This window comes from Apodemus sylvaticus, chromosome 10, assembly GCF_947179515.1.
Source record: "Apodemus sylvaticus chromosome 10, mApoSyl1.1, whole genome shotgun sequence".
In the NCBI taxonomy this organism is placed as follows: domain Eukaryota; kingdom Metazoa; phylum Chordata; class Mammalia; order Rodentia; family Muridae; genus Apodemus; species Apodemus sylvaticus.
Genome location: NC_067481.1, coordinates 28,525,080 through 28,540,232, shown reverse-complemented (window position 1 = coordinate 28,540,232; position 15,153 = coordinate 28,525,080). Strand labels below are relative to the sequence as shown.

The window sequence follows — 15,153 nt, the reverse complement described above, 5'->3', positions numbered from 1 at the left end:
CTGAGCCACCACAGAAAATGGCAGGACGGGGGGTTCCAGCTACTTTCAGGCTCTGAGAACTGGGCTTTTCCCTGTAGGAAGAGGTCACCTCAGCCTGCTTGTTACCTACGAGATATTGAAGATGGTATATGGGATATTGAAGATGGTATACAGCTTTTAATTCAGTGGTATGGCCTGGAGAGAGTTGCTTTCTGCAGTTCAGTGGCTGAAAAGTTTTATTATCTTTAAAATGTGTGTCAGTGTTTTGTTAGGGTGTCAGATCCCCTGGAACTGGTGTTCTAGATGATTATGACCTGGCATGTGGGTATTTGGTATTGAACCCCAGTTCTGCAGAGCTGCCTGTATTCTAACCATTGAGACATCTCTTCAGGCCCCTGAATGCATCTATTCCCACTCATTATAGTCTCTACCGTGGGTGAGAGTGAAGAGATGTTAGGTTTTCAGAGGTGACCTAGCACTGTCCATTCCACCAATATTTGCAAAGTCACTACTCTACTGTTCCTGTCCTGGATGTCCAGGATGAGACCAGGTGCAATGCCACTTCTAAGGATAAATCTGCAGAGAGGCCCACACCAAAGCTCACAAAGATGCAGATGCACACCTTCTGGTGCACTGGACCGGGTGGGGTGTGAAGCACTGTTGACATCCATGGACCTGTGGGAGCTAGTTCTGTTAGACATGCATCCATGGTGAACCCCCATGCCCTCAGGATGAAGGATCTGTCATGCCAACCTGCACTGTGTCTGTCTTATTGGGTGAAATGATAAGTTCATAGAAGCTTTGTAAAATAAACTCAAATATTTCATTTTTATAAATGTATGTTTGTGTGTTTCTCTGCACCTGTATTAAGATCTAGAAGAACCAGGTGCTGTGGTGAAGTTCCAGGTTAGTCAGGATTTTAAAGCAGGCGGTTACAGACCCTATTGGACTCTGATGGGTCAAGTGTAGGTACCACATTTCTTTCTCTCAGAAGTTATAGAGCAAAGGATGGAGTTGCTGTTGTCCAGTGTCATTGCTGCGACGTTTAAAATGTGAGCAGAGCCAAATGCACCAAGTAAATCCTGAGACACTTTGAATTTCACTTAACGTATTTTAGCATTTATATGTGATGTTGGTTTTATTTAGTAGCAAGGTAGTGGCCTTTAATTCTAGTATTAAGGCGGCAGAGGCAAGCAAATCTCTGAGTTTAAGGCCAGCCAAGTTTACTGAGTGAGTTCCAGGATGCCAGGAGTACACAGAGAAACCCTGTCTCAAAAGTAAGGTGATTTTGAATTTCACATAAAAAGTTCTCTTAGGGGCTGGAGTTAAATGCTCAGTAGTTAAGAGCACTGACTGCTCTTATGAACATCCTGAGTTCAAATCTGAGCAACCACATGGTGGCTCACAATCAACTGTAAGGAGATCTGACATCTTCTTCTGGAGTGTCTGAATAAAGCAACAGTAGATTCACATATAATAAATAAATCTTTTTTAAAAAAAGTATCTTAGTTAGAGTTTTACTGCTATGAATAGACACTATTACCAAGGCAGCTCTTAATAAGACATTTAATTGGGGCTAGCTTATAGGTTCAGAGGTTCAGTCCAGTATCATCAAGGCAGGAACATGGCTGCAACTAAGCAGGCATGATGCAGGAGAAGTTGAGAGTTCTAATCCTCATCTGAAGACCACTAGGAGAATACTGGCTTCCAGGCAGCTACAATGAGGGTCTCAAAGCCAACAACCAAAGTGACACTCCTACTCCAACGAGGCCACACCTTACAATAGTGCCACTCCCTGATCCAAGCACAGACAAATCATCACATTCCACTCCCTGGCCCCCATTGGCTTACTCAATCATGTGACTCTATGGGTCCATATATAGCCATAACATAATAAAACGTATATTCAGTATAACTTCCAAAGACTCCATACTTTATAGGAGTATCAACAATGTTACAAGTCTTAAGTTCAAAGTCTCTTCTGTGATCTATCCAATCGCTTACCTGTAATTCTGGAATCAAGAAAGGAAACCAGTGGGAAACTTGAAACTCTGAAACTCTGAAACTCCATGTGTGTCAGGGAATGAGGGATGCTGGGAGAGCCTGCAGGTCAGCTCCACTTTAATATAAAATAGGCCCCTCAGGCCTCTGTCCCAGGTGTGAAACTTAACACTTCCTCTACCCCCTTCCTCTCCAGACTGGGTTTGTTTGGCTATCCTAGAACACTGAATTTGTTTGAGGCTGGCCTTGAACTCACAGAGTCGCTAGCCTGCCTCTGTCCCCCGGCCTGATATTAAAGACACGTGCCAGCATGCCAGGCTCAAATTGCTTTCTTATCGAACCCAGGACCACCGGGGATGGCCTCACAATGGCCAGGCCCTCATTCTTTTTTTTTTTTTTTTAAATGCCTTGTAGGCTTGCCTACAGCCAGATGTTAGAGGTATTTTCTCAACTGAGATTCTTTCCAATGATTCTAGGTTGTGTCAAGTTTTGCACATGAAAAGCTGCAGGGCTTAAGAAGATAGCTACATCCTCCCTCCCAGCTCTTCTCAAAATGGAATCAGCAATGTATGTCCAAGCTGGGCCTGGTGGGACACACCTTTAATCCCTGATCTTAAGGAGCAGAAGCAAGTGATCTCTGAGTTCTGAATTCTAGGCTATCCTGGTCTACAGAGAGAGTGCCAGGATAGTTAGGGCTATACAGAGAACCTTGTCTTGAAAAACAAAAGGGGGGGGGGGAGCTGGAGAGATGGCTCAGCGGTTAAGAGCACAGACTGTTCTTCCGATGGTCCGGAGTTCAAATCCCAGCAACTATGTGGTGGCTCACAACCATCTGTAATGAGATCTGACACCCTCATCTGGAGTGTCTGAAGACAGCTACAGTGTAAATAAATAAATCTTTGGCAAAAAGAAAAAAACAAAAAAAAAAAAGGAAAGAAATAAAAAGAAAGAAAAAAGTAAAAGAGAATCACAGATAGAACAAGCAGAGGAGGGAGGGAGATATTCTATCCATTAGTGACTTGTAAAGGGCTAATCTCTTTTTGGTTTTTCAAGACAGGGTTTCTCTGTGTAGACCTGGCTCTCTTGGAACTCACTTTGTAGACCAGGCTGGCCTCAAACTCAGAAATCCTCCTGTGTCAGTCTTCCAAGTGCTGGGATTAAAGGTGTGTGCCACCACTGCCCGGCATGTTTTTCTGTTTGTCAAGACAGGGTTTGTCTGTATAGTCTTGGCTGTCTTGGAACTCAATCTGTAGACCAGGCTGGCCTTGAACTCAGATATATGCCTGCCTCTGCCTCCTAAGTGCTGTGATTAAAGGCATGTACCACCACTGCCTTCAGGAGTTTTTTTTTTTTTCTTTTTTTTCTTTTTTTTTTTTTAAGAGTCCTCCCAAGCTAGCCACCTGCTCACTGCTCCTAGTAGCTGTCATACAGTGCTAGAGTTATTGGACAAGCAGCTGGGGACTTACCTCCAGATCTTGCACATGCTAGGCAAATTCTCTACCACTGAGCTATGTTCTCAGACACCCTCCCACCATGACTTAACTCATTAAATAACTCTGGCTAGATTCAGAGCTGTAATCCTCCTGCCTCAGATTTCTGACCAGCTTAGAACTACACCATAGCACCTGGCTCTTCCAGATCTTATCAAGCATGCAAAGAAACATACAAACACACATTTATAAAAAAATGTAACAATTACATGTATTTTACAAACCTGCTATGTAATTTTCTTTTCTCCCAATAAGACAGACACAATGTAGGTTGACATGACAAATCTTTCATCATTAGGGGATGTGTGCCTGTCTTACAGAACAAGTTCCCACGGGTCAATGGATGTGGACCAGTGTTTCACAGCCTTTTTGGTCCAGAGCACCAGAAGATGTGCCTGAATCGTTGTGTGTCTCAATCCACAGTAGTCTAACCATGCCAGCATCTCCAGGCTTTCTCCCCACCCTACCTTCTCCTAAGAGGCTGTTTTCTGGCTTGTATCGCCCTAAGAGTCCCATGATGTGTCAAGTTCTGGTCTCCCAGGAAAGCAGGTCACAGGACTGGAATAGAATTGTGGGAGCTTTCCTCTTCATTTCTTTAGTGCCCCCAAGTCCCAGGAAGCTGAAGGTCGAAGCCTTCATCACATCTTGGATGCTCAGTCCTCCCAGCAGGTGTCAGTGCAGTCAGTCACCACTGGGAGAAGCTGGAAGTGTTTCCTCAGCCTCTGACCTTGTCTCCATCCCTACACTGCAGTCAGCCATTGGCACTCAGTCCCTGGGTTCTCACATTGCTATAGAGGGACAGCAAGGCCCTCTCTGCCCAGGTGTGGTTGGAAGATGGCTCAGAGTCTGTGCTGTTCAGTCTTCAATCTCTTCCAGGCACAGAAGTGCTTCTGTAGGATGGCAGAGTGAGCTGTCTAGTCAAGGTTGGCAGTCCACTAGCAATGATCTCTCTGCAACCACTTCAGCCACTGCCAATTCTTAAAACTCTCAACAGCCTTGAGTGTGGGACAGAGATTCTGGACCCAACTTAGCTCTCAAGACAGAAGGGGAGGGGGCAGCGGTGTATAAAAACAATAAATTAAATCAAAGTACAAGAGACATGATGGGATCAGCAGTCATTCCAGGGTCCTGGGCTTGATCCAAGAGGTCTGTGTGTGAGGGAGCTCACAGGGTTGCATAGGCATTCCCTCTCATCTGACCAGCAGGGCCCTTAGGCCTGAGGCTGTAGGGAGAAGGTGGTTCTGTGGGAGTTGGATTCAGAACAACCTGCAGGAGAAAAGGGATACTTGTTTTATTTAGAGTCTGGGGGCAAAGAATGGCAAATAGGGTTGGCAGAGCCCCTGCCTATCCATTATCCCCCTTCCCCAATCCATTATGACAACATGTTCAACAGCCGGCTATGAAACATGTTAGGTATTGGGACAAAAAGACACACCTACCTGACTGTAGCGTGGTAGGGGATCCAAGGAGGTGACCCAAATGCTCTCTAGGAGAGCAATGGAGGGTGGTTCTTGGGTAGTCTGATGATCCCCTGTTCTGATATCATCCTGCTCTCTTCTACAATTGGGACAGAAGTACTCCACTAGCCCACAGATGCAAAATATGGCGACTGTGACCAATAAGATGATGAACAAGACTCTAGGGAGGGGGATGGTATTGTCATGAGTACCTAGGCCATGCTCCCTTGCCAAACCCCCTCCATCACCCACCCCCACCTTGTCTCTGGTGGACCCAGCCCTCAGTGAATGATGCCCAGAAGTGGTGAGCCCCGGCTTACAGGAAGGGGTTGTTTGCAGGATCCCAGGCCTTTCTTTCTGGGCAGCATTCATTGTCACAGCATGTGAATCCTTTGGGGCAGCTTCTAGTCAGGACAAACAGACATGGGGAGATACTGATGGCATCAGAGTGTCAAACCAAAGGGTCCTGTTTCCCTAGACTCTTAGACCCTCAGGTTGCAAGTCACCCTTAGTGGGTGTGAACTACAGATCCATCCTGGGTTCACTGGGAGGAATCAGTGTCTTTCCTCCAGGCCTGAGGTCAGAGTTCATCAGGGCAGGATGCCATTGTTCCTTAGGCAGAATGGTCATGGTGCTGATCTTCCATGGGAGGCAGCAGTGGGACATTGCCCATGTGACTCCCCCTCCCCCAGCTGTGAAAGGTTGGGGATTAGTAGCAGTTCCAGACTGCAGATCCTGAGGTTGGGTAAGGTGAGAGGGGCTATGTTTTCAACAAAAGTGATAGGAATTAGGCGTCTGTCCTCTTATTTAGGGCAGAATCTGAGCACAGGCAGGTTCCCCCACCCCCACCCCGCCTTCCTTTTACTGATAATTCTAGACAAAGTCCCATACTTACAAGCTGTCACATGTGTTTACACCCTGTGGAAGAAAAAAGACAGGTCAGTTCTCAAAGCCTGGGAGTTGGATTTCAGGAGTGAGAATGCTTCTCCAACATGGCGGTAAATCAGGGAGGTGTGTGTAAACCAGTGGTGCTTGTCCATCATGACAGAATGCAAGAGAAGCAGAACTATTCAAGGCTACAGAATGAGTTTGAGGCCAGATTGGGAACAAGAAACTCTGTCTTACAAAGAACTGTAGGCTAGTCTCTGCTCAGAAATTTTTCCAGACAGTGGGTCTCAGAATCTCCCTCCCTCCAACTGACATGTCCAGGGATAAGCCTCTGCCCATAGGGTCCTCCCAAAGTCACAGAAGACTGGCTTACCTCATTGGTGCTTACTCCTTGGAGACTGGAAAGCAGGCCAAAGATCAAGGTGAGTGTGCCCACAACACAGGCGTCCTTCATCTCTGCAAGGGGCCACTGAGCTTCTGTGTGTAAAGACAGAGTGACAGGGCAAGACCTTCCCAACTTCCCTCTACCTATGGGGCCCAGCCTCAGGATAGGGGCTCAGTTAACACACCGGAGTTATTCACAACCAGGGCCTTGAGCTGACCTAGAGCTCAGAAAAGGGAAGTAGAGAAGACCTGGCCTTGCTTGAGTTTGAGGAATTGGGAATTGGGAGTTTAGAAGAGATTGACTTACCAACTTTGTAAGTTGGATGGAGCAGAGCGCTGTGGATGTCCCTGTGCTCTGCTGTGCTTAAATAGTGGTTAGAACAGGGCGTGGTTACCCAACCTTTAATCCCACCAAGGATAAGAAGCCAAATTTCTGTGAGTTCACAGCTAGTGGGATTTAAGTAGTGAGATCTGGAGCAGCTAGGATTGAATTTAAAAAAAAAAAAAAGCCAGATGGTGGTAGCACAAGCCTTTAAATCCCAGCATTCCAGAGACAAGAGACAGGTGGGTTACTGAGGCTAGCCTGGTCTACAGAGCAAGTTCCAGGTCAGCCAAGACTACACAGAGAATCCCTGTATAGGATGGGAGGGGCAACATTTGGGAAAGATGACTAACTTTGAGAGCAGACATCTGTGGACCTGGATTCTGCTTCCAGCATCTGTATACAAGATGGCGCATAAGCACCTGAAACTCCAGTTCTAGATGATGCCGGCTTCTGAACTCTGAGAGCACCAGGCATGCATACAGTGCACATACATCTACGTAATAAATTCTCAGACACATAAAAATGAAACAAATTTCCAACAAAACAAGCCAGTAAAGCCAGCTAGGTGATTCCCTGAGTGTATGTGCTTACCACCAAGTCTGAAAACCTGAATTTTGCTTTGTTTTCTTTTGTTTTTTATTTATTTATTTGTTTGTTTGTTTTTTGTTTTTGTCTCCCCCCCCCCCCCCAAACAGACAGGGTTTCTCTGTGTAGCCCTGGCTGTCCTGGAACTTACTCTACAGACCAGGCTGGCCTTGAACTCAGAAATCTGCCTGCCTCTGCCTCCCAAGTGCTGGGATTAAAGGCATGCTCCACCACTGCTGGCTTTGCTTTGTATTCTTTGTTGGAATTGTTTTCTGATAAAGGGTCTCTGTACAGAGCCTGGCTTTCCTGGCACTCATTCTGTAGACCAGGCTATCCTCCTGCTCACAGAGATCCCAGTGCCTCTGCCTCCTGAATTCAGTGATGAAAGGCCTCTGCCACCACATCCAGCTTTGAAAACCTTAATTTGATCTCTGGGACCCATGTGGTAGAAGGAGAAAGTCAACTAAATGCACTTTACTTCACACACACACACACACACACACACACACACACACACACAAGGGGGGAGAGATAGAGAGTAATGAATGAATGTAATTAAAATATCTTTCGATATTATTTTAGTTTTTCAATTTTTTATTTATTTTATGTATATGAATACACTGTAGCTGTACTGATGGTTGTGAGCCATCATGTAGTTGCTGGGAATTTGAATTCAGGACCTCTGCTCATTCTGGCCAGCACCATTTTATTTTTTCAAGATAGGGTTTCTCTGTGTAACTCTGGTTGTCCTGAAACTCACTCTGTAGACCAGACTGGCCCTCAACTCAAGAGATCCACCTCCATCTGCATCCAGAGTCTGGGATTAAAAGTATGTGCCTGCACCATCAGATATCAGAAAAAAAAAAAACAACTTTAAAATAAAAATTTAAAAGCAGTAATGTTCCCTTGGCCATGGTGTCTTTTCACAGCAGTAAAACCCTAACTAAGACAGAATTTTGTACGAGAAATGGGGTATTGCTGTGTTAGGCCTGACCATGCTTTTGTTTGTTAGAAAGTAGTTTTTGGGACTTTGGATTTGGAAAGTAGAAGAATGCTTTAAGTAGGGCTAAATGGGCCAGCCTAATAGGAATGTGGAAGACTTTGCTAGTGAGAATGATTTCAATTATGAGGACCTGGACCAAGCCATTTCAGTGAAAAATTTCAGTATGTTGTTTAGAAACTATTTTTGTATTATTTTGCTGCAGAATGTGGTGATTTTTTGCCCTGGTCTGAAGAGTCTGCCTAAGGCTAATGTAAAAAGACTTAGATTAATTGCATTGACAAAGGAAGTCTCAAAAAGCCCAGCAGAAACTTTGTTCTCTGGTTAAGTACTCATGCTAAGAAAGGAAAAATATAAAATATGTGGTTCAAGTATTAGCAGGGCCCCAGGAAGTGAAATGGATCTAAATCCTATGCTCTTGGAGAGAGCAGATTAAGGGAGTTGGGAGCGAGATCCTGCCCAGCTTCATTTAGGTCCAGGTATAGAGTACACACCTTTAATCCCAGGAGACAAAGCCAAACAGATCTATGAGTTCAAAGCCTGCCTGGGAAAAAGTAGGTTCTAGGTGAGGAAAAGCCTAAATTCAGGCATGCTGGTACATGCCTTTAATCCCAGCATTCTAGGAGACAGAGGCAAACAGGTCTCTGAGTTCAAGGTCAATCTGCAGAGCAAGTTCCAGGAAAGCCAAGTTTAGGCAGAAAGTTGGGAAACAAAGAACTGGTAATAGAATAAGGAGGGCCATGTTCCATCTCCAGAAGCAGTAGAACTCGGCAGCTACTGAGGTCCTGAGTTCAATTCCCAGCACCCACACGGTGGCTCACAACTTTCTGTACAGTGATCCCATGCCCTCTTCCGGTGTGTATGAAGACAGTGACAGTGTACTCACAGACGTAAAATAAAAATATATCTTTGGGCTGGAGAGATGGCCCAGCTGTTAAGAGCCCTGAGTGCTCTTCCAGAGGTCCTGAGTTCAATTCCCAGCAACCACATGGTGGCTCACCACCAACTATAATGGGGATCTTATGCCCTCTTCTGGTGTATCTGAAGAGAGAAACAATGAAATAAAGAAATATTTAAAAAAATATTTTTAAAAAAATTGAAAAAAGAAAATGCTGGGCAGTAGTTGTGCATGCCCTTAATTTCAACACTTGGGAGGCAGTGGCAGGCACATTTCTGAGTTCAAGGCCAGTTTGGTCTACAGAGTGAAGACAAACAGGGCTACACTGAGGAAAAAAACAAAACAAAAGAATACAATAAAAACAAAATAAAAATTCTTAAATAAACAGACCTGCCTCACTAAGGTGAGGCAAAGTGTTATCTGAGAGCACAAAGAAGCTGTGTTCCACAGATAGCCAAGGTTGTACCTCATGCTGCAGCTGTACTTGATAATGTGCAAGATTCATCCAGGTGGTACTAGTTTTCAAGGCATGAAGGGGTCATGAATAGCAGCTGAGCCGTGGCACTGTGAGAGGCCATGGAAGGCCATTGGTGACAGTGCAGACTCAGTTGTACCTGATGACCCAGGGATCAGACAAGGAATTGAGGCTTGGAGAAGTGATAGCAGACCTTTGGTGGAGCACACAAGATCATGTGTGGATCCCAGACATTGGAATGTGAAGCTGCAACATTGAATCTGCCTTGGAGACCCCAAGATTTTTGAGATGCCAGAACCATGGGATATCTGCTGAGAAAAAGCTGCTAATAGGAAGTGGAACCAGCCCAGGAAAAGAAACTTGTCAGTCAACAAAGATGAAAAAGGAATTGGAGATCTGAAGACCACTTAAACATCAGACAGACATGGATTTGCAGAGTTTGAATTTTACCCAGCTGGTTTCCTGTCTTGATTCCAGAATTACAGGTAAGTGATTGGATGGATCTCAGAAGAGACTTTGTACTTAGGACTTTTAACGTTGTTGATACTGGTATAAAGTATGGAGTCTTTGGACGTTATACTGAATATACATTTTTATTATATTATGGTCATATGTGGCCCCCATAGAGTCACATGTTTGAGTAAGCCAACGGGGGCCAGGGAGTGGAATGTGATGATTTGTCTGTGCTTGGATCAGGGAGTGGCACTAGTGTAAGGTGCTGCCCTGTTGGAGTAGGAGTGTCACTGTGGTTTGAGACCCTCATTGTAGCTGCCTGGAAGCCAGTATTCTCCTAGTGGTCTCCAGATGAGGATTAGAACTCAACTTCTCTTTCACCATGCCTGTCTAGATGCTACCATGTTCCTGCCTTGATGATACGGGACCGACCGTCTGAACCTTGAAGCCAACCCCAATTAAATGTCTTTATAAGAGCTGCCTTGAGAAGGGCGGTGGTGACACATGTCTATAATCCCAGCACTCTGGGAGGCAGAGGCAGGCAGATTTCTGAATTCTAGGCCAGCCTGGTCTACAGAATGAGTACCAGGACAGCCAGGGCTATACAGAGAAATCATGTCTTGAAAAAACCAAATCCAAAAAAAAGGCCTGCCTTGGTAAAGTGTCTATTCATAGCAGTAAAATCCTAACCAAGATAACTTATTTAAAAAAAGATTTATTTATGGCACCAACAGCACAGGGCTGTGGCCTCTTCCAAGGAGGGTGAACACTTGGCTGTAGCGGGGTTCCGCCTACAGGGGCAGTACTGAGTCATTTCAGCAGCTATGCCACTTCTGGCTGGCTGGCTGTGTGACCATAAGCCATGCAGGCCTCTAACTGTCTCTGAATTCATTTGTAAAAGGAGGACGGATGAGTCAGGAACAAATGAAATGACACACACAGACTCTGAAGGGATGACGTGAATTGCTTCGTGATACAAAACCGAGAACCTTTCTCTCCTTCCTCCCCAGGGTCAGCTGTGCAGTTCTCATCCCCATTCCCAGTTACCCAGCGTCCGGCATACAGCAATAGCAAATAAACACGAGCTGGTTTTGTTTGTGGCAGAATGAAGTAGCCAGGAATGAAGGGTCTTGCCTCTTTCCAAAGCAGCTATCACTCTGTCCCTCTATATAAATGCAGCAGACATGCTGGAGAGATGGCCCCAGTCCTTAAGAGCACTGATTGTTCTATCAAAAGTCCTGAGTTCAATTCCCTGCAACCACATGGTATGCACAACCATTTGTAATGAGATCTGATGCCCTCTTCTGGTGTATCTGAAGACAGCTACGGTGTATATTAAATAAATGATACAGTTAGGTTTTTTGTTTTTATTGTTGTTTGTTTGTTTGTTTGTTTGTTTAAACTTTTGGGCAGTGGTGCAGCATACGTTTAATCTCAGAACTTGGGAAGCAGAGACAGGCAGATTTCTCAGTTCGAGGTTAGCCTGGTCTACAGAGTAAGTTTCATGACAGCCAGGGCTACACAGAGAAACCCTGTCTCAGCAAAAAGAAAGAAAGAAAGAAAGAAAGAAAGAAAGAAAGAAAGAAAGAAAGAAAGAAAGAAAGAAAGAAAGAAGAAAGAAAGAAAGAAAGAAGAAGGAAGGAAGGAAAGAAAGAAAGAAAGAAAGAAAGAAAGAAAGAAAGAAAGAAAGAAAGAAAAACTCAGCAGACAAGCACTTTTGCCCCTGAATGGCTCCGCAGCCCCCTCTGCTGTCCATTAAGTGTTCCTCACCCCAGCTAAGGTCAAATTAGAAGAGGGAGGACAGTCACCTGCTTGGGAGGATGACTGGAAATGACCCTTCCACATGGCAGGAGGGGAGACTGAGAAAGAGCCCTGAGATACATATATCTCCCCGCATCTCTCTTTCTCTCTCTCTGTCTCTCTCTCATAAACACACACATATACAGAGAGAGAGAGAGAGAGAGAGAGAGAGAGAGAGAGAGGAGAGAGAACTGGGTATAGTGGCAAATCCCTGTGATCTCAGCCATCAGGAGGCTAAGACAAGAGGGCAATGAGTTTAAGGGTGGCTTGTGCTACATAGTGGAATATGTTTGTGTGTGTGTGTGTGTATGTATGTTCCAGCCCCACACTGGTGCAGTGCCACCACCTCAGAAGTTGACCTGTTCCTTCCTACAATCTTCTCTGGTGTGAGCGGGAGTCATATGCCCATCCCTGAGGGTGAGTATAACTCCAGTATCTTTCATTCATCTCTGCAGTGAAAGATCAGCTAATTCTTGCTGTGACACTGAAATTCCTACAGTTTAAATAAAGCTCCTTCCTGGCCAGGAGGAACAAGATCTGCATCCACTCAAATGGCTTTGACCAGCATGAAAAGCTCTAGAGCCCAGGGGCTGAAAACTGAGTTATTAAAATAAACTTTCAGGGTTTGGAGAGACGGCTCAGGAGTTAAGAGCACTGGATGCTCCTGCAGAGGACCAGGGTTCAATTCCCGGCAGTGACTTGACAATTCCTGACTATCTATAACTCCAGTTCCAGGGATCCAGATCTTCTGGCCTCCCTGGCCATCAGGCACTTGGTGCACAGATATATGAGCAGTCAAAACACCCATACACAGAAATAATAAATACTATAATGGTAACAGAGCACTTTAAAAATCTATCAATGTTTCATTCAGTATAGTGCAATAAGTCATAAACTGTACAACAAGCCAGCAGGTGACAGGACACACTGTTCACATGCCTGTAATTCCACTATGCAGTCTGACAGGGCAGGATGGAGAATTCTCGGTCAAGTACCTGGGCCTGGAGTAATCACAGCCTGGCAGGGATGGCTGAGGGGAAGTGATTCCTGCACAACTATGGGAACCTGAGTTTGGATTCCCAGTACACAGGCAACAAGCTGATCACGGTAACATAAATTTCTTATTAACCCAGTGCTGGTGGGTGGATGCCAGAGATTCTCTGTCCAGCCAGCTTCCCTGAAATGGTAAATTCTGGGTTCAATAAGAGACAGAGGCCTTGTCTCAAAATACATACATACATACATACATACATACATACATACCTTTCTTCATACATACATACATACATACATACATACATGTAGCAAATGGAAGAGAAGCGGGTGACTCAGCAGCCCTCCAACCTCCACATGTAACCATGAGAGGGTGCGCACATGCAGAACACACGTGCCCATGGTCCCAGCTTCACTGCAGTGACAATCATGCTGACTAAAAGCACCTTGGGGGACACAGGAGTTGATACTGCTCACAGCCCCAGCTGACAGCTCACTCTGCAGGGAGGTTACAGTAGCTGGAGCTTTGAATCAGCCGCTCCCATCCCAGCCAAGAGCACAGAGAAAAGACTGCAGGTTAGGTAGGGAACAGAACTTTCACAGGCTTGCTAGCTCAGTCTGTGGGGCTGGGTGTCTGAGCATCCCCATCCTGGGCCTGGAGCAATCCTGGACAGCTGCTGGCCTTCAGTCAACCTGTGAAGCCAGAAGAAGCCGGTTCTGCTGTCACTGGAGGAAGCAGCAGAGGCAGCACCAGGGTAGATGAACTGACCAGCGAGAGTGAAGGGCAAGGAGGTAGAAGGCAAAGCTTGCTTCTCTCAGCTCCCTTTATCTGAGCTGCTACCAGAGGTGCCACTCACGTTTAGGGCGGGCCTTCACCCTCCAGTCAATACAAGAGAACTGCCATGGTCCTGCCCACAGGCTAGTCTGATGGAAACAGTCCTCATCGAGGCTCTTCCCTGTGATTCTAGGCTTGATAAAGTTGACAAAACTAACAAAAAATTATATATACAATGCCCACACATATAACATACACACACATATACAACACATATATAACACACATACATCCCATAAATATATACATACATACATACACACACACACACACACATATATATATACAGGGTACATACAAATACATATGAAATACACAAATATACAAACATTGTCCCAAGCTTAATTTGCCCAGCTTCTCCCACAGGTTACATTCTCTTGTGTTCACTGATGGTTACATGTTGTGAAAAATACCAAGATCAGGAAATGACTTGGGTACAAACTATAATTCTACCATATTTTATGTCATATATTTTCCCCTACACACATCCTTTCTCTTTTTGTATTTGTGTGAGTTGTATTTGTTTGTTCCTTTGTTTGAGGAAGGGTCTCACTGTGTAACCCTGGCTGTCCTGGAACCTAACGTGTAGACCATGCCAACCAGGTTGGCCTGGAACTCACAGAGATCCACTTGCTTCCCCTTCCTAAGTGCTAGAATCAATGCATGCATCACCATGCCAGGGTCACTTGTGGAAACGTATGTAACCACTGCAGCAATTAAAATGCATGATAACAGGAAGGTTCAGCATACAGAGCGAGTTCCAGAATGGCCAGTGCTACACATGATACACACAACACGCACGCGCGTGTGCGCACACACACACACACACACACACTGCACCCAATACAAAGCAGTCACACTTCCTTGAATCTCTCTCTGGTACACACCCTACCCAGTAGCAAGCAGGCCTCCACCTCTTAGTCTTGTCTCCATCTCTGTCTTAGGAGGAGTGTGAAGCCCAGCTCCCCAGGCTCTGTGCCCTTTCCTCAGGTGCTTGTTGATAATGAGGCAAGGCCACTTTCCAGCCACCATTCTGTGGAATGGGGAGAAGTCAGCACTCCCTAGGGATGAGGGACAGGAGGACAGGATTTTGTGGTCACTAACACAGGGAAGCACTGTATCAGAGAAGGGTGAAGCAGTTTCCTTCTGTGGCCGACTCCTCAGCTCCTCACCTCAGGTGAGTCAGGGATTTTCAGTGTGAGCGGATCACATTGGCCTTTTCCAGATTTACTTGAGTGGGGAATGTTCCCACCAGCCCTTTATAGGAGTCAGAGTTCTCTAGAGGAACCGAAATGATACAATGACTCTCTCTATAGAAAAGGGATTTATTGGAATGGCTTCCAGGCTGGAGTTCAGCTAAGCTTACAATGGCTGTCTACCAATGGGGAGTCCAAGAATAGAGTACTCAGTCAGATCACAAGGACGGATGTCTCCACTGGTCTTCAGTGTGCACCAAAACCCTGAAGAAGTAAAATCTAATGACAATAAGGAATGGATTTTCTCAGATTCAAGGTGTATCTTCCTGCCTCAAAAGATCTCTGTTAATGGTGGGTCTTACTGCATCAATTGTTTATGAAAAAAAATCCCTCA

General features: G+C 45.3%; 1 protein-coding gene across 1 annotated transcript; it reads right to left on the bottom strand.

Annotated features, from left to right (window-relative positions):
* Positions 1–4,634: 4,634 nt before the first annotated feature.
* On the bottom strand, positions 4,635–6,269 carry LOC127695469 (transmembrane protein 92-like). The gene is made up of 5 exons (XM_052197655.1): positions 6,189–6,269; positions 5,823–5,845; positions 5,248–5,331; positions 4,910–5,108; positions 4,635–4,736 (listed from the first exon to the last, which is right to left on the bottom strand). The coding sequence occupies exons 1-5, from the start codon at positions 6,267–6,269 to the stop codon at positions 4,635–4,637; spliced, it is 489 nt and encodes a 162-aa protein (XP_052053615.1).
* Positions 6,270–15,153: the final 8,884 nt, after the last annotated feature.